Raw genomic sequence first — 20106 nt, 5'->3', positions numbered from 1 at the left:
CCTGGGTCAATATGACATAGCTGAAATTACCCCTCAATCTCTCTAGTGCCAGCCACCGTATTGATCGAGGTAGCTAATAGCCGGTGGTAATGTAATTAATCAGATAAAGCTATAAACCTTAGTAAGATAGAACTAATTATAGGGATGGTTGGATTTACATAATGGAATACCTGTCCCCTTTTACTGGTTAGGGGAAAATCACCTGATGGATATTAAAACAATTATTTGTGTAATGACCAGCTGACTTATGCATGATAGGATATTGTACTGTAATAAATGATTTCATAACAAGTTCTGACATGCGCAGAGCATAGAGATGACCTAATGTGTACGCCCTTCCAGTAGTGAATATAAACTGGACATGTATGATTAAAGTTTGTGCGATTTGGATTCAAATGCTTGTCTTCTGTGTTCATTCCTCACATCACTCTGCTCCAATCGAAGCTTCAAAATGGCTTAAAAAAATAACCCAACACGATCATGTAGTTTGATACTTCTGAGTCATCGACGGCTTTTAAATTTGATTTGGGTAAAGTAGTAAAATGCTCCTGGAATCTTAAATTTGGTAGAAAAAGTAGTAATCCTAACTACAAATTCCTAACAAGGATTGGGGGAGCTGCAGTATATATTTGTGTAACTAGACCTGGGAATGAAAATTGTGATTCCTGGATAGATGCAGCTTGGAATACAGGAGACTCATGGGTATATAAGCCAGAGGAAGCTATGACTTGGGTCAGTCAGTCTGGAAAACCTCTTCTTGGCAGGATAAAAATAATCATAGTTCCTCCAAGAACAGACTGTGATCCAGAAACGTTAAACTGGAAATCGTCTTGTAACCCCCTTATTGTCTTCTAAGAACCCTCTATTGGTGATGAAGGTCTTTACGTCTTAGGGTTACATCGCCCAGGTAGTAAGCCTCAGCAGGGAAGATTTTGGTTGAAGGCTCTTCCTCAACAGGACAGTGAAAGTAAGGAAGAGAGTCCCCAAGAGCCAGCAGTAGAAAAATCAAAGCTCGAAGTATCTGGGGATGCGAGTTATGAGGAGAAGTTAGCCAAAGAAACAGGTTATACAGAAAAATGAGTGTCTTATGTGGACGAAGTACACTGCAGAGTAGAACAATAAATCTAACTGCATTTCATGTGCAACTGCGCCAGACCCCATTTAGGGACCTTTCGCCTCAGAATCTCAGACCAAGACCAAACAGGTCTGCAATGTATGATAGCCCTGTATAATGCCTCATATGACCCTACTGATAATACCCTATATCACGCTCTCTCAGCCCTGTATCCGATAGTAAGAACGGATCAAGCACCTCCAAGGGTCTTCCCATACCCAGGTAACTACACTTGCTTCCCAAGGAAAGGGACAGGGACGGAGAAGTTGGTAGGAAATCTAACCTTAGCTTTGTGGAATCAACATTCCCATAGACACAGATACGAATGGTTACAAAGCTAAGTGGTTCGATAATCAAACTGCAGCAAGAAGTGACATATAGTGGGTATGTGGGGACATAAGGTTGAGAGCCCGGTTTCTGACAAACTGGGTTGGCAGATGTGCACTAGCCCAGGTACTCATGCCATTCCAAATAATGTCATCAGAAGAAATAAAGAGGGGTAACATGAATGTTGAGACTGCATAGAAACAAAAGGTCGACACCTGCTGGGTCTTTTGAACCAAGAATCTACATAGACAGCTAAGGGATTCGTAGAGGGGTACCAGACAATTACAAAGCTAGGAATCAGATCGCAGCAGGATTTGAATCAGTTTTCTTTTGGTGGGTCACACTAAATAAGAATGTGGATTGGATAAATTACATTTACTACAATCAACAAAGGTTTATAAACTACACTAGGGATGCAAAAAAGGGGATAGCCGAACAATTAGTCCCAACTTCTTTAATGACATGGCAAAATAGAATGGCCTTAGACATGTTGCTAGTGGAAAAGGAAGGAGTCTGTAAAATGTTTGATACCTATTGTTGCACTTTTATCTCCAATAATGCAGCGCCCGAAGGAAGCATCACCAAAGCATTGGAGGGTCTTACATTGTTGTCTGGTGAACTGGCAGAAAATTCTGGTATCGACAACCCGTTCACCGATTGCCTGGAATCATGGTTTGGAAGATGGAGGCAGCTTGTATCCAGTCTTCTCATCTCCCTGGAGTTTGTGACAGCTATACTCGTGACCTGTGGCTGCTGCATCCCATGCATCAGTGGACTACGTCAGAGACTGATATATGCATCCATCATCAAGACTATGTACATTGGACTGAGACCTCGAAGTAATGATTATGACAACATACTGTAGTTGAGAACAGAAAATATGATTTCCCCACCATATGGGGAATTCGGCAGAAGAAAACGGGTAGGAAGTCCGACACTGGCATTAGGCCTTTGAATGTACCCATAGGTTAAGAGTAGAATCATATCTGTTCTCAAAAGGGGGGACTGATAGGGTTTACAGAGACCCCTCGAAGACATTTCTCTCATATATAAAGACACAGAAAGACACTATTTGCTTATAAAAGACTGACATGTTAAGTGAGTTGAACCTCTCCATGGGTCAATATGACATAGCTGAAATTACCCCTCAATCTCTCTAGTGCCAGCCACCGTATTGATCGAGGTAGCTAATAGCAGGTGATAATATAATTAATCAGATAAAGCTATAAACCTTAGTAAGATAGTACTAATTATAGGGATGGTTGGATTTACATAATGGAATACCTGTCCCCTTTTACCAGTTAAGGCCCCGTCTCACTAAGCGATCTCGGTAGCGAGATCGCTGCTGAGTCACAACTTTTGTGACGTAACAGCGATCTCACCAGCGAGATCGCGGTGTGTGACAGCGATCAGCGAGCGGCCCCCCTGCCGGTATCGCTGAAAGAAACCTCTGGACATTTCTTTGGTCGCTGGTCTCCCGCTGGCCAGCACGCATCGCTGCATGTGACAGGAGGGAGACCAGCGATCTGATGTAAAAAATAATAAAAAAAATAAAAAATATAGTTATTCTCACCTTCCGACGTCCCGTTCTGCCATCCTGCCTCTCTCCACGATCCGGTCCCAGTGATCCTTTGCACGAATGACCGCGAAATGTCACGGTCTCAAGGGATAACAAAGTCTCGCGGTCATTCATGCAAAGGATCACTGGGACCAGAGCGTGGAGAGAGGCAGGATGGCTGAACGGGACGTCGGAAGGTGAGAATAACTATATTTTTTATTTTGATTCTACTTTTTACAGCGATGGCAAGCGATGCCGGGCACTCGGCATCGCTGTGCTGATCGCTGGTGAAGCTGTCTGTGTGACAGCTCACCAGCGATCACATAGCGACTTACCAGCGATCCTGACACCGATATCGGTGTCGGGATCGCTGGTAAGTGGCTTAGTGTGACGGGGCCTTTAGGCAAAAATCTCCTGATGGATAATAAAACAATTATTTGTGTAATGACCAGCTGACTAATGCATGATAGGATATTGTACTGCAATAAATGATTTCATTTATTGCATAGAGATGATCTAATGTGTACGCCTCTCCAGCAGCGAATATAAGCTGGGACATGTATGATTAAAGTTTGTGTGATTTGGATTCAGATGCTTGTCTTCTGTGTTCATTCATCTCATCACCCTGTTCCGATCGAAGCTAACCTAATTTGGCCACCATCCAATATACTGAGGATCTGTTGAAACCACCCAAATATAACAATGGTTACAACCACTAGCAACTAGCTATCACTATATCCATTGTCGTAACCATGGATACCTAAGCCCTGCAATGCCTGCACATGAGAAAAGACATGGCGAATGAGAAGAACTATACTACTGTCACGACTCAGCTGTCAGGTGACCCGGAACCAGGGGCTTCTTCCCTGTCCTTACCACTAGGGGGTGCCTTAGCTCTCCCAATTCCCAGGATACTTCTGATGGTGAAAATGCCGGGGCCGCCACCCTTGCCTTATCTCCTGAGTTAGCCCTCCGTTTGTTCTCTTCCACCACCAAGGGAAGAGGGGTGCTACTGTGCACCAACCAGATAAATAAGGCTTCACAAACAAGGGTAACTAAAAATAGCAAGCATATAAATATTCACTCACATATAACAGAGGATTGCACCGAGGAGTGGAGAACGGGGATAAAACAAAAGTAGAGGAGGGAAGGGAATTACCACACTTACAAACCACGCAGTCACAGATAACCCCTCCAGAACTACTTGCTCATATGAACACCTCTCCTCGTAAGCCATGTAAGCAAACGCTAGCTCTGACATAGATTTGAATCAGGACCCAGATTCTAAAGGGGATGGGAGTGGCTCACTGAGCTCAGCTGAAAACTAAAAGAAATAAAAATCATAAAAACGAAGAAGTGGTGCTTCTTTTCATCGCAGTAGTAGGAGCAATCAGACGCTATGGTCTCCTGGCTCCTCTCTGTTGCGGTAACCCCGTGACAACTACAGTTCTAATTGGAGCTATTTGCTAATATTAAATTATTACACCTACTAAGTATTGGGATAAGATCTTGTAGATGGGAATACCCCACTAATTTAATTACACATAGAACAAAGCTAAATAATTTTGGTACTTTTCAGATTTTTAAATAAAACAAAAAAGCTCCAAGCACTGCGGATTAAGAGATATAATTTTATTCAATCTTCTATAACTTAGATGCCTTTAAGTTTACAATGAGAAAAGCCACATTCACGCAAGGCCTTGCCCTATCCCAAGTAATAGCTGTGGTAAAAGGGACCCGTAATATTCCCATAGGTGCAGATTACACTTGCTGGACTACTGTCGGCCATTTATAGCATATAATTCTGAAGTGACTCACATGGGTGCAAAACCTGCAGCACCTTCTTAGAGAGGTGTGGCAGACTGCTGAAGAGCTGGAGAAGGTAAGCGTTAATAGTGCATTGTGTGGTGGCTGTTATAGATGATAGTATGTTGCTGCTACTGTCAGGGAGGTGTAAGGTCGGGGGGAAAAAAAAAACTACGGTAAAAGTTAAAAAGGGCAATGCAGGCAAAACTATTTTACATACCAAAAATGTAATCCAGGTTGTTTCTTTAAAACCTGTTAGACTAAATTTATGGCACAAGGCACCAATGAGTCTGTGGAGAGACATGTCAATCAAGCAAGCAGTTTTCTGTTGAATGCCTAATAACACAGCATCACCTGACAGGTTACCTTTAGTCTGACAGTGTGGTGCACGTACCAGTAAAAATTGTGCACTCATAACATGAAATAATGTTCATAATCAGTAGCAAACCAGAAAAGATATTTTCAGTTTACAGTGAGAAATATTAAGATATTAAACAGAAGTAAATGCAAATATACAGATACATTGAAATAAAGCATTTTCTTTTACCAGAGCTAAATGAGGAACAAATCATCTGTACTCCAGGGCGAGGTCGCTCTGTGAACTTGGCAGGTCGAGGGCTAGAAGAGCAAAAAAAAGATTAAAAAAAAACTCCACAAAAGCTGTAAATTATTCATTCTCCGAATAGACCACATATCATGGTTTTATGATGACAATGGCCATGCACTGTGATCTGCTTACAGTGGTTCATAACACAAAAGTGCGTTGCTCAAATGGAACTAGTCACCTCCCAAAACGATATTTGCAAATAAAGTGGCAATCTGCAGGTATAAAGTGTTTAAATCACTTCTGGCAGGCTTCCTGAAGCAGTGGCTACAAGTAGCGGCACTCTGATTGCTGCTGTTAGCCATTTGAATGCCGCTGTTAATTTCTGACAGCACCATTTAAATAGGATAACAAAGAACCCCTTAATCAACATCATTATATTACATCAAATACCCATATATCAGATAAATAGCACCTCGATCAAAACATTAGATACAAAGAGGCAAATGAGTCATGCTATATCAATAAAACTGTTTACATTTTATTAGGCCGGGTTCACATAGCGTTAACACAGCCGGTTCAACGCATAGCGTTCACTGGCTGCGTTAGCGCTATAGCATAAAGCGATATGCGTTATGCTGTACCGCTAGCACTGATGCTTCATCAGCGCTAGCGGTGACGGAGCCTCAGACGCTGCAGGCCGCGTACGAGGCTCTGTCAGTAAATAACGGCACGTCGCGAACACAATGGTGGTCTATGGCGGCGTTAACGGACTGCGTCACACCGCTTTACACCGCGGTGTAACGGACTGCGATAACAGTGTGACCCCAGCTTTAGAAAAAAATGTTAAAATCAGGAAATAAAATATACACATACAAATACATATAATAGTGAAGGTTCAACTGCTGCTGAACACCCACATTGATGCCCGCATTGCAAGAAATGGAGCAATATCTGCCATAATATATACTAGAAGCAGTGGACACTAGTGAAAGTTAGTAAATATATGTGTATATACATCATATGTAGCAATCATTACCCATAGTTGTAAACAGGCTAGCATTCCTGTGCACCAACGCCATAGCACGTTTCACTAAACAATAGCTTTCTAAGGAAGCCTCTTTTTATCTATCATTTATATAGGACTGTTGCAGGTGCATCAGCCCCCCTCATGTTGCATTTGTGTGTTATCCTGGTAGCTAAGGTCTCACTGAAAGTCCTTGATGCTGCCAACTCTGTTCTTATGTGATGCTATGCCAGACCGAACTTCATAGGAGACGATGATTTTCACTTTATACTGCAACATAGTATAATCAGACAATCACAGGTCAAAGTCCAATAAGGAGAATAAAGAAAAAACTTTTTTCTAAAAGACGTATTCCTTTACCGATAACGTGATTTCTCATAGCCCATGACGGCACCACGGAAAGAGGGTCTGCCCATCAAGGACAGGAAACCTACAGATAAAAAGGCGGTACCTCTCTACCGCATCAGTTGTTTACAGAGCACGAGAGGAACTTCAGTTTAATAACAAATATTTAACATTACTACGAAGCTCTAACAGATACCGCGTGACTACTTTCTAAGTAATAACGTTAATCAACTAACTGTGCACACCCACAAGTGAACAGAGGGAATGTACAGGTGTCGTCATGGGCTCTGAGAAATCCCGTTATCAGTAAGTAACTACGTCTTTCTCCTTCCCCCATAACAGCACCACGGAGAGATTTGCAGAGATTGTACATTAGGGAGGGACTACCGCTTCCAGAACCCGTCTCCCAAAGGTAAGGTCTGAAGAAGAGGCTAGGTCCAGCCAATAGTGATTAAAGAATGTAGAGGGGGAACCAGGGCTGTGGAGTCGGAGTCGTGGAGTCGGAGTTAGTTTTGGTTGGAGTCGGAAGAAATGTACCGACTCCGACTTTAAAAAAAATGTATTAATATTTCATAATTGAACTTTCATATGAATTTTATAAATGTTACTCAAATATATGTTCTATCAAACTATGAACAACAGTGATAAGCAGTTCTGCTGGAGATAGAGACATTTCTTACTTCTTGTGTGTCACTGTTCTCCACTGCCCTTATCTAATCTTATACTTGGTTAACCTCATGCTGCCCCAACCCCCCTACTTACAATGTATGAAACTGAAAGTGAAAATGTGTTGCAAATTCTTAGTAGTAAAACTCCTCCTCTAGACTAGATCATACTAGGTGTGCGTCTTCCAAGCATCTCACAGCTGCCTGCTACTCAGAAGAGGAAGACTGTAAGAAGTATTATCCTTTCAACAAACTTTGCATCAGTTAACTGAGTACATGAGGAATAATAACAGTATTACTGACCACTATATCAGTTGCACGACCTGGCAATAATTTTGTACAATTGTTTTTAGGAAAAACAATTGTCATTTGGATTGTGAATGCAGAATTAATAACCTGAGAATGTCAAAGAAGCATCACATCAGCTGTATTTGAACATTTCACCATCACTCAAGATAGAAAACATTATGTCTGTCAGTGTATGACAAATGATCCAGACGAAAACAAATGCTGTGAAGCCAAGATGAGTGCATATTCAGGCAAAGATAAAAATGCTCCTACCAGAGCTTCTAATCTAAAGAGACATTTACAGCGCTTTCATCCAGAAGTACTGAAAGCAGTGGATGAGAAAGACTGCATCCAAACCAATGAACCAGTGCCCAGCTCTTCCAGCCAAACAAAGGAGCAGAGAACTTTGCAGCCATCAGTTGCAAGATATTTTGTCAGTGACAAAGTTACTGTGACAAATGACAGTAGATACATTTAAAAAACAGATAATAGAGCTTGTTGTAAAGGATAGTGTTCCTATTTCATTACTTTCACGACCAGCTTTTATGTGTCTGAATGGGTAAATGGCCCGCAAGCTTGGTGTTTCTCTGGAGAGAGAGAGTATTAGAAAATTAGTAATCGAAGAAGCTTTTAAACAAAAGGAAGAACTTAAAAAAACTCTCAAGGGACGCTTTCTGTTTCTTAAAATGGATGCCTGCACACGTCACAGAGTGAACTATTTTGCCACCAATGTCCGATTTGTTTGTGACAAAAATGAAATAGTTACCAAGACATTGGCAGTAAAAGACACCAAAGCTCATCACACCAGTGAGTTTCTCCAGGTCTTGGTGGAAAAGGTTCTGCAAGACTATGAACTTAAAAAAGAGCAAGTTCTTTCTGTCATAACTGACAATGCTTCAAATATGATAAGTACTATTAAGCTAATGAATGAGAGTAATGATGGTGACCAGCAGCTAGAAGAACATTCTGGGTCCACAGACACAGAAATGTTTGAAATAGAGGAACACAGTATTGTAACTGAGGAGCAAACTGAAGTTGCTTCAGATGAACAGCAACATGATAGTTTAGATGATCTTGTTGAAACTGTGTCAATATGTTCTTTCTTTCATCACATGCGCTGTGTTGTGCATACGCTACAGCTGGCTATAAGAGACAGTCTGCAAAAAGGACATGCTGCTGCACTGATTGGCAAGGTGAGAAAATTGGCTACTGTTGCCAGAACCCCTAAAGTTGACTCAATTTTGAAGAGACGTGCTGGAAAAGGGGCAATTATTGATCAAGCCACACGATGGGGCAGTACTTACATAATGATTCAGCGCTTGGTTGAACTGAAAACCTTTCTTGTAGACATGGCTAACCCTCAACTGACGCTAAATTAAAGTCAGTGGAATCAGGTGACTGAGCTGGAAAAATTGCTAGAGCACCCATTTACAGTGACTAAAAAATTACAAGCAGAGGACTTAACTCCAGGTATTTTCTTAAAGGAGTGGAAGAACCTGATGTTTCGCCTGCCCCAAAGAGGAGGGTTAATTGCAAGTGGCATTGCTACATCAATGAAACGGAGAGAGGAGCTACTATTACAAAATAACATTCTTTTGGCAGCTGTTTATGTAGACCCAATGCATCGGATTCTTCTAGATGATCAACAGCTAAGTAAAGGAAAAGAAGCTCTGTTTGAAATAGCAGTAAGGATGAAAGGGTTGCAGAACAGTCAGGAGGAACAAGAAGAATTTGGTCGTCCTGCCACATCTTCACCCTCATCATCAACTGATGAAGAATTTAATTTCGAAAAATATTTGGATCACAAGGACCGTGCAAAGCGTTCCCGCATAGAAGAGTCATCCCCATCAAGGAACACAGCCAGTACATTTCAGCAGAATTTTTCATGTGCACTAAAAGAAATTGAGAAATTTGACCGTTCATCAAAAATAACAGTACAACAAGCGATTCCTCTGTATCCTGACATTGTCAGAGATGTTGCCCGAGTGGTTACTGCTTTGCCACCAACACAAGTTAGTGTAGAGAGGTTGTTCTCTGCTCTTAAAATAATTAGATCAGATTTGAGGGCATCCATGAAGGAGGATCTGACAGAGGCAATACTTTTTCTGAGGATAAATTTATAGATTTCTTCTTATTAACTGCATAAAAGTGTTTATTGCATATTTACTTACAGTTTAGAAAAGTTTATAAAAGTTATTTGCTATATTCTAATTGTATTCTAATAAATGTAGTTTTTGCTCTAAGTGGTCTGATTACTTATATGATGGTGAGAAACTGAATAAGCACGATGTTTAATATTTTACAACAGTAAATTTGTTGTTATGAATTGGCCATTTATAAAGGAGTCGGAGTCTGAGTCGGAGCCTGATAAAATCCAGGAGTCGGAGTCGGAGTCGGAGCCTGATAAAATCCAGGAGTCGGAGTCGGAGTCGCAACTGTGGCTTACCGAGTCCACAGCCCTGGGGGGAACACCAAGTAGCAGCTCTACATATCTGTTCCATTGAGGCATCGGCTCGGTCTGCCCAGGAGGCTGCCACCGCTCTTATTGAATGAGCTTTTATTTTCTCCAGGGCGGCCGCTCCATGCGAGGTATACTGTACAACAGGGTGATGGCATCCCTTATCCATCTTGCCAGCGTGCCTTTAGAAGCTTTTCGCCCCTTTCGAGGACCCCATCCTTCCTACACTCTCATATGGCCTCTAGGTACTGGATCAGGCACCTTCTGACATTTAGTGTGTGCAAGACTTTCTCTTTCCTATTTTTTGGATTGGGCCAAAAAGAAGAGAGATCTCCTGAGATCTGTGAAACCGTGATGCCACTTTGGGAAGGTAGGCTGGGTCAGTTTTAAGAATAACCCTATCCTCTAAAATTTGTGTGAAGGGAGGGTTGGCAGACAATGCCTGAATGTCACTGACCCTGCGAGCTGATGTGAGAGCTACCAGCAGTGATGTTTTAAGGATATGCTAGCTGGTAGTGTCAAAGTGAAAATATATTTTCTTATATAACTTTTATACTGTGAAACAATAAGTTTTTCCTAATTGCTTGCTAATGCAAATGTAACTGTATTAAAGATGGCTGCCAGTGTTCACTTTCACTTAAATTCAGTGTCTAAAGAGTTAAGTTAAGTTTCATTTCTCCTAAAAAAAGATAACTCAGGAATGTGAAGAAGAAGTAACCATCGGGAGACTTTTTGACGAATCAGAGAGAGACTGGACACTAGATGTATACTGCATAAACCCCGCCTAATGCACGCCTTCCCCTAACACTCAATATAGTATTGTGTATTTGTAAATAAAGCCAGTTGTTGTACTGCTCCTGACAGGTGTGGATGCGGGACATTAGCTAAGACTGAATCAGCTGCGTGTCTGAGTCATTCTTAATTGGTACCAGATGTTTTGCGCTCGCACAATGATTTGGAATGACTGGTGAATGAGGATTTATTGTCGTTTACGACCCCGACAGTAGTTCCATGGAATCATGAAGGCGTCCAAAGCGAAGGGGTTCCCTATGGGGGCTACTGAGCAGACCTGGGTCTACCATCAGGTTCTGACTGTCGGCGAACAGATCTATGGCCGGGAGGACACCACCTTTCTGCAATCTGATCGAACACTGCCTGGTTTAGCGCCCACTCGCCCTGTCTTAGCCGTGTCAGACTCAGGAAATCTGCTCTACGATTCTCTACCCCCCCATATATGGAGCGCCATCAAAGACCCCAGGTTGTCCTCGGCTAACTGAGAAATGGAACTTGTTACTTCCATGAACAGCTGGGAACGGGTTCCCCCTGGTGATTCAAACAAGCTACCACAACCTGGTTGTCCGAGAATGCCCTGACATGGTGTGACTGAAGGGTCCTGAGGAATTCTAAGAGGGTGAACTTTACTGCCAATAGTTCCTTCTTGTTTGAACTTCAATTTGCCTGTCTAGACCCCCTGGGCTACCTGGTTGTCCAGGTGTGCCCCCCCCACCCCCATCCCCTGGGGCTTGTATCCGTTGTCAAGACCTGAGAAAATGGAACCCCCCACGGAATACCCCGGGTCAGATTGTCTATCCTCATCCACCATTCTAGTGAGAGTGCTGTTCTCAACCATATGGTTAACTACCCTTCTAAATTTCCTTTTATAGAGTTCTCTGATGACAACATCTCCCATTGCACCTTTCTGGTGGGTACCTGAGCCCACTGAACAGACGGAATACAGGATGTCATGGACCCTAAGAGGGACACTGCTTTCTGCAAAGTTATGGAGGGGAGCTGCCTTGCTTGAGATACCAGCCCCACCATCTTCTGGACCTTCTCTATCTGGAGACGACGCTCCTGTTTGTTTGAATCTAGTATAACACCCAGACATTCCTGTACCTGTGTCAGCACTATTCTGGACTTCCCTAGATTCAAAAGCCAGGTTAAGTTGGCTAAGGAATTCATGACTCTCTCTAACTGATCTTTGCAACGTTGGGGGGAGTTGCCAATTATCAGGAAGTTGTCTAGATATGAACGATCAGGATGTCTTGTTCCCTTAGGTGTGCCATCACCTCCGCCACTACCTTGGTGAATAACCGAGGTGCTATGGCCAGTCCAAATGGAAGCGCTGAGAATTGATAGTGTCTTATTACCCCTTGTGTTAGGACCGCCACCCTGAGGAACTTTTGACAGTTTCTGTGGATGGGGACGTGATAATATGCGTCCTTTAGGTCCAGAACAGTCATAAAACAGAGTGGAAACAGCATTTTCACTAACGTCTTTATTGTCTCCATGTTGAATGATTGCACTTTCAGGCACTAGTTCAGTTTTCTTAAATTTATAATCGTCCTGAATGACCCATCCGGTTTTCTCTTCAGGAAAAGGTGGAGGGAGTAGAATCCTTCACCTCTTTCTTGGCGAGGGACCTCCTGAAGAACTCCCTTCCCTACCAGCCCCAGAATCTCCTGTTCTAAGGCCAGATCTTCTTCTAAGGACCTCTGAGATGTCATTATGAAGGATGGATGGGGATGAGTGTGGAAACAGTTTTAGGCCTGATTGTATTAGGTCCAATATCCAAAAACTGTTGGTTATTTGTTCCCAGGCCGGGAGAAAGAGATAATCTACCCCCACACCTGGGAGAAACCCTCATTGGGATGACTTTTTATTGTCACTGGGTCCCCCTGTTGAACATGAATCCCTTGTTCTTAACTCCTTCTATCTTCCCACTTATCCTGGATTCTTGGGTGCTTCCTCGAAAAATCTCTTACTCCGAAAAGGCCGCTTGTAAGATGGATTGGAAAGGATAGGGAAGAGTTTCTTTTTGTCCCCCGCTTTATCCAGAATATCGTCCAGCGTGGGTCCAAGCAAGAACTCGCCCTTGCAGGGGATCAAACATAACTTCCATTTAGTCTGGAAGTACCCTGGCCAACACAAGCCAGAGGGCTCGCCGGGCTGCGTTGGAGAAGGATGCCGATCTGGCCACTAGCCTGCCCGAGTCTGCTGATGCATCCGCCAGAAAGGCAGCAGTGGCCTTCATTACCGGTATAGAGTCTAATATAGAGTCTCTAGAGGCTTTCTTATTGAGCTGAGATTCCAGCTGGTCCAGCCAGACAAATAGTGACCTAGCTGTACAGGTGGCCGCTACTCCTGGCTTTAGACCTCCCCCGGCAGCCTCCCATGCACCCTTCAGGAATGCATCTGCTTTCTTGTCCATGGGGTCTTTTAATACCCCCATATCCTCAAAAGGAAGGGCAAACTTTTTGAATGCTTTGGCGATCGCTACATCTAATTTTGGCGCCTTCTCTCAAAAAGAACAAGCCGGGTCCTCAAAAGGGTATTTTCTCTTTGGGATAAGGAGACCCTTCCTCTCTTTTTTTTTTTCCCGATTTCCTTTTAATTAAAGCTTTGATTTTTTCATTCAGTGGAAAGGCACTCCTGTTTTTTTGCTCTAGACCCCCAAACATAATATCCTGAACCGACTTTTTGGGGCGAGGATCTACCAGTCCCATGGTGGCTCTGACCACATTAACAAGGCTGTCTGTCTCCTCTATTGTTTAACAGCTGTGACCACTTTTACCCCCAGAGGAAGGTGAAGATGATGAAGATGAGCTGGATGTATTTGAGTAACCTTCCTCACTCTCCGCACTACTAGACCCGGGTTCAGGGGGCCTATGTCTGGATTTTTGCCACTTCTTCCCCTCCTCCTGAAGGTGCTTTCTACCTGCATTTTAATCAATGATCTAAGCTCTGAGGCAAACCCCGGAGTCCCTTCACAGAATGTCTGCTCTATGCAGGAGCTGTAAAGTCTCTTTACCCACGCATACAAAGTGCACAGATCCTATGCTTAGTTTTCAAGGAACTCTTCCTTCCCTTAAAAAAAAAAAAAAAAAAAAGAAAACTAACCGGTATGGAAAGGAGGTCAATGGAGGGGACAAGTAAAATTTTTTAAAAATAATAACTATAACAAAAAGAAGAAAATAAGAATAAAATTAAAATGCCTTTACTGAAAAGTGTGGCACATAAAGGTAACAATAAAAATTGTCAGTAGATAAAATTAATGGCATATCATAAGAAATATATATCGAAAAATAACAGAACCACAAAGCCGCCAGCAGAAAATAAATATATTGTAAAATTAATAAGATGTAAAAATGTAATATAGCACCACCTAGTGGATAGAGCATGCACTAATACAATAATACACAATAAGAATAAATCCAAAGTAGCAAAAAGATAATAAATCCTAATGTAAGAACCAAGTAAAATGGACACAGCCACAAGAGAAGATGGTGTGAACAAGAGTTATCAATGAAGCACATATATGAACGCGTTTCTGATAGATATCCTTCTCCCCCCTGACGAACTCTATCCGAAACGTGCGTCAAGGTGTGTTCTGTTCCACAATTGACCGCCATAAGCAGATTCCAGGTAATCATGCTTGACTAGCTTTATCCTGTTTGACGTTATTTACTTGCCCAGCTTGGACTCATATATACAATATATTTATTTTGTGCTGGCGGCCCTTTGTGGTTCTATTATTTTTCGATATATTTTTCTTATGATATGCCATTAATATTATCTAGAGACAATTTTTAGTGTTATCTTTATGTGCCACACTTTTTAATAGTCATTTTAATTTTATTCTTATTTTCTTCTTTATTTGTTTTATTATTTTTAAACAATTTTGCTTGTCCCCTCCAGTGACCTCCTTTCAATACCGTGTGGTTTTCTCTCTTTTTGTTCAGTCTCAAATGGTTTACCATTTATTTTTGGATGCTAATTAACCATTTAATATTTCATAATATTTTATGACTTATTACATATTCTATTTGGTGATCTACGTCCTTTTGTATTTAATCTTCCCTAAAAAAAAAAAAAGAGAATAGGGAGCCCCAATTTTCAAGTGAACTTTCCCGAAGATCACTCACCAGTCTGACAGAAGGAAAGGTACCGGGTAAGTAAGAACCGTTCTCATAGATTGACTCTCTTGTGCCGGACGCCACACTGGAGTCCTTGTTGCGCAGGGATCCCGAGCGCCCACCTCAACTGCCATGTTGCTGGTGATGGGGAGATATCTTCCTTTTTTTGCTGCTCCTGTCACTGCCGCTGTTGGTGAGGTGACCAGACCTGAGGAGCCTGCAACTCCGGCTGCTCTAGGTCACTCATTTCCAGTGGGGAAGACTTGCCAAGCTCCATCAGAAGCACGCTTTCAGTGCTTTCCCTCGCTTAAATACTTCCGGCACCTCCCCCGGCCACCTGTTTCCCATAGGCGGCTTATAGGGAAAACGCTGTGCCCCATGCGACAGGATTAGCCAGTCATGCATTGAGCGTTCACGTCACCGTTTCCCCACGCATGCGCACTGACTGGTTACCCAGTCATGCACTGCGGCGGCGCCGGCCACCTTGTCATAGGCCGTGCATCTCCACATGTGCGTGCTGGCTTCTGGAACCCCCGGAGTCCCAGATTCGGCGCGGTCCATGGAGCAGATTCCGGGAGAGGCAGCCTGCGGTAGTCTTCTTCACTGCCTCTCCCCGCACACCATGAAAGGTCCGCTGACTTCAGCGGTGGCGGCCTCAAGCTACCGCCCCGACCAAAGCATGGAACCCCCGCTGCCTGGATCAGACCGGTCGGGCTTGACATCTCATGACGATCCACAGGTATGTAAATCTGATGTCGACTGTAGGTTCCCCATCAGGGACAAGAAACCAACTGATACAGGAGAGATGTACCGCCCTTTTATCTGTAGGTTTCCTGTCCTTGATGGGTGGATCGCCTCTCTCCGTGGTGCAGTAATGGGGGAAAGAAAAAAAGAAAGTAAATGTATATTTATATTTAAATCAGTACCCCTTTCTCCCCATTAAAATTAAAGAATGTTAAAAAATTAAAAAGATTTCGTACTACCATGTTCTTGAAAGTCCAATCTGTTGTGACATCAAATGAATTAACCAGTAGGGAAAAAGCCATATACAATAATGAGAAAATGGAAAACGGTCTTAGGAGCGCAGGAAGGAGACTCGGACAAGAGATGGGTTTAAACCCATTTTGCGCTCATCAGACCATTTTGTCATTGCTCCTATCCTCCATTAGAGGTTTTTGGCTGGAGCTGCGGTGGAGACCTGACATCCTTGTATGCCCCTGGGTTGCTTCCTAAGCCCACCTTTATGACCGCTCATCACAGACTCATATATAATAAGGCTATGTTCACACGTAGCTTATTTTTGCGTTTTCGCTGCGTTTTTAACGTGCCATTTTGCCGTGAAAATGCAAAAAAAAAAAAAGCATCCCATGCAATCCTATGTGATTGAACACTTGCTGTGCTAATGCTGCGGATTTTTCCGCGGCGGAATTGCATAGTGGAAAAATACGCATGTTCATTATTTGTGCGGAATCGCGAGAAAATCCGCACATAAGAATGCATTGATCTGCTTACTTTCCGCATCTGGTTATGCCCACCACGCGAAAAGTAAGCAGAACATTTGCGGATGGCACCCACGGTCTGGAGGAGAGGAGATTCTCCTCCAGGTTCTGGGTACCATATCCCTGTAAAAAAAAAAAATAGAATTAAAATTAAAAAAACAGGGATTTTTGTGATAGCTCACCGTAAAATCCTTTTCTCCGATACGTTCATTGGGGGACACAGATACTGTGGGTGTATGCTTCTGCCACTTGGAGACTGACAATAAGTGAAAAAAAGAGGTTAGCTCCTCCTCCGCCGTATACACCCTTGCCCCTATTGCGGGCGGAAATCAGTTTGCTGCCACAGCAGTAGGAGGACAACAAAATCAGCCTTAATACAGGTACAACATGTCCAGAAAAAAAGACCACCCTTATATCACATAAATAAATGCGTATAAAATAAACAAAATAGAAGCCAACTTGGCTAATAGGGTGGGTGCTGTGTCCCCCAATGAGCGTTTCGGAGAAAATGATTTTACGGTGAGTTATCACAAAAATCCCTTCGCCTCATTGGGGGACACCGATACTGTGGGACGTCCTAAAGCAGTCCCTGGGTGGGAGATTGACTTACTGATCCAAGCTACATGCACCTCTTGTTTAAAGGTGCGCCACCGCTGCTTGGAGAATCCTTCTACCCAGTCTCGCATCTGCCGAGGCCTGAGTATGGATATTATAATGTTTGGCAAATGTGTGCAGGCTGGACCAGGTTGCTGCCTTGCAAACCTGTTCCATCGAAGCCTGGTGCCGAAGCGCCCAAGAGGCGCCCACTGCCCGAGTAGAGTGCGCTCTGATCCCTGCTGGAATCGGCGTGCCTCTAATGCGGTAGGACTCATGAAGAGTCAAACGAATCCATCTGGCTATGGTCGATTTCGAGGCAGAGAGTCCCTTCCTGTGCCCTTCGTCTGACGAAAGGATGCCGTCCTCGACACGTACTTCCGGTGGGCTCTAACCAGGTCTAACGTGTGAAGAGCCTTTTCCACATGGCGCACCGGTGCTGGACAAAATGAAGGCAAGACAACATCCTCAATGTGAAACGAGGACACGACTTTCGGCAGAAAAGGAGGGGCTGGTCTGAGCACCACCTTATCCTTATGGAAAGTGAGGAACGGAGCTCAGCAGGGTAGGGCCGCCAGCTCTGAAACTCACCTGATGGAAGTGATGGCCACTAAGAACACCACTTTCCAGGAAAGGTACCTCAAAAAGACATCCTGAAGTGTTTCAAATGGAGCAGCGTCCTGTAGAACACTTAGGACCAGGTTAAGGTCCCAGGCGTACATAGGCGCCTTATAGGGAGGCAACAAGTGGGAGACTCCCTGGATGAAAGTCTTAACCTGCAAATTGGTAGCAATTCTGCACTGGAACAGGATGGATAAGGCCGATGTGTCTCCTGAGGGAACTTGGGGCCAAGCCCGAGTATAGGCCCGACTGGAGAAAGGCCAAGATGTTGGGAATCGAGAATCCCAGTGGAGAAACACTCCAGCCTTGACACAACGCAAAGAACACCTTCTAGGTGTGGTGGTAATTTCGTGCTGAAGCAGGTTTCCGGGTGCTAACCATTGTAGCGACCACCTTGCACCCAAACCCTGCCTGGGTTACAATCCAAGATTCAACAGCCATGCCATCAAACACAGGGCCCCTCAGTTCGGGTGGCAAATGGGCCCTTGAGAAAAGTAGATCTGGGCGCTCAGGCAGTTGCCAAGGAACGTCGGCGAGCAGCTGCATTAGATCTGCGTACCATGCTCGACGGGGCCAGTCTGGGGCCAGCAGAATCGCCGGAACCCCTTCCGCCTTGATCTTTTTGATGACTCTCGGGAGTAGTGGCAGTGGGGGAAATAGATATGGGAGGTGGAACTGGCTCCATGGTAGAACCAACGCATCCACAGCGATTGCTTGCGGGTCCCTGGCCCGAGTGACATATGTGGGCACCTTGGCGTTCACTCTGGACGCCATCAGGTCCACATCCGGAGTTCCCCACAGTTGACAAAACTGCTGGAAGACCTTGGGATGTAGTGACCACTCTCCGGACGCAAGACCCTGCCGGCTGAGAAAGTCTGCCGCCCAGTTTTCCACACCCAGGATGTGGACTGCGGAAATCACCGAGTGGTTTGCTTCGGCCCACTGCAGAACGTGCTCCACCTCGTGCATGGTTGCTCTGCTGCGGGTGCCCCCTTGGTGATTTACGTAAGCCACCGCCGTGGCGTTGTCCGATTGGATACGGACGGGGTGGCCTGCTAAGAGGTGATGAAACTGCTGCAGAGCCAGCCGAATTGCTCGTATCTCCAATAAGTTGATCGGGAGGCGTGCCTCCTGTGGCGACCACTGTCCCTGGGTCGTGTGGTGGCGAAACACCGCTCCCAGCCGAGGAGACTGGAGTCGGTTGTTATCACCAACCAATGGTCTGGGGGGGAAGGGTTTCCCCTGGGTCAGAGACGAACTGGTTATCCACCATCCGAGCGACAGCCTGACTTGAGAGGACAGTCGGCACCGCCGATCGAGTGTGAAAGGATTCTTGTCCCAGGCTGACAAGGGAGTATGCTGCAGGGGGCGAAAATGAAACTGGGCGAACGGTATTGCTTCCATTGCTGCCACCATTCTTCCTAGGATCCTCATCCCGAAACGAATGGTATGAAGGACTGGTTGGCGAACAGTCCAAACTCCCTGCCGGAGAGCTAGGGCTTTTTCCTGAGGGAGAATCACCAACCCTCAGCAAGTGTCGAAGACCATTCCTAAGAAGGAAATCCTCTGAGCTGGCACAAGGGATGACTTCTTCGCATTGACCAACCACCTTAAGCGGGCAAGAGTATCTAGTGTGATGTTGACATTTCCCTCGCATGCCCGTCTTGAAGGGCCCTTGACCAATAGGTCGTCCAAGTAAGGCAAGACGACTATGCCTCGAGAATGCAATATGGCCATGACAACTGCCATAACCTTTGTGAACACTCTGGGAGCCGTGGCTAACCCGAAAGGTAGCGCCACGAACTGAAAATGTCGACCGTTGATGGCGAAACGCAGGAACCTTTGATGAGGAGGAAAGATGGGAATATGCAGATATGCGTCCAGGATGTCGACCGAGGCCAAGTATTCTCCCTGCTCCATGGCCGATATAACTGAACGGAGAGACTCCATCCGGAAATGTCTGACCCTGATGAATTTGTTCAGAAGTTTGAGGTCCAAAACAGGCCTGACAGACCTGTCCTTTTTGGGAACCGCAAACAGGATGGAATAGAAGCCCTGAGCCCTTTCGTGCTCTGGCACGGAAACAATGACCCCGTTGCACTGGAGTGATTCGATGGCTCCCAACAAAGCTCTTGCCTGGGTATCCACTCTGGGAAGACGAGAAAGAAAAAACTGTTTTGGAGGGTTTCTGACAAACTCTATTTTGTAACCCGAGGCCACCAACTCCTTTACCCATGCGTCGTCTGCGACACTGATCCAGACATGGCGAAACCAGAGTAGTCGGCCGCCCACCTTGCTGGTGTCGACTGGTAAACGCCTCGAGTCATTTGGCTGACGATCTTTG

The 20106-nt window shown here is 44.5% G+C and overlaps 1 protein-coding gene across 2 annotated transcripts in view; it reads right to left on the bottom strand.

Annotated features, from left to right (window-relative positions):
- The window catches only part of PHIP (PHIP subunit of CUL4-Ring ligase complex), a 412470-nt gene that overhangs the window by 298036 nt on the left and 94328 nt on the right, over window positions 1–20106 (bottom strand). For both annotated transcript variants that reach the window (XM_073589700.1, XM_073589702.1), the window contains exon 10: window positions 5353–5423. In XM_073589700.1, the coding sequence (XP_073445801.1) occupies window positions 5353–5423 (71 nt within the window). The remainder of the gene's footprint in view (window positions 1–5352; window positions 5424–20106) is intronic.

Source organism: Dendrobates tinctorius, unplaced genomic scaffold (assembly GCF_039654945.1).
Source record: "Dendrobates tinctorius isolate UK_male_01 unplaced genomic scaffold, ASM3965494v1 ptg000111l, whole genome shotgun sequence".
NCBI classification, from domain to species: Eukaryota; Metazoa; Chordata; class Amphibia; order Anura; family Dendrobatidae; genus Dendrobates; species Dendrobates tinctorius.
The sequence above is the reverse complement of the archived record's forward strand: the minus strand, read 5'-3'. Positions and strand labels throughout refer to the sequence as shown.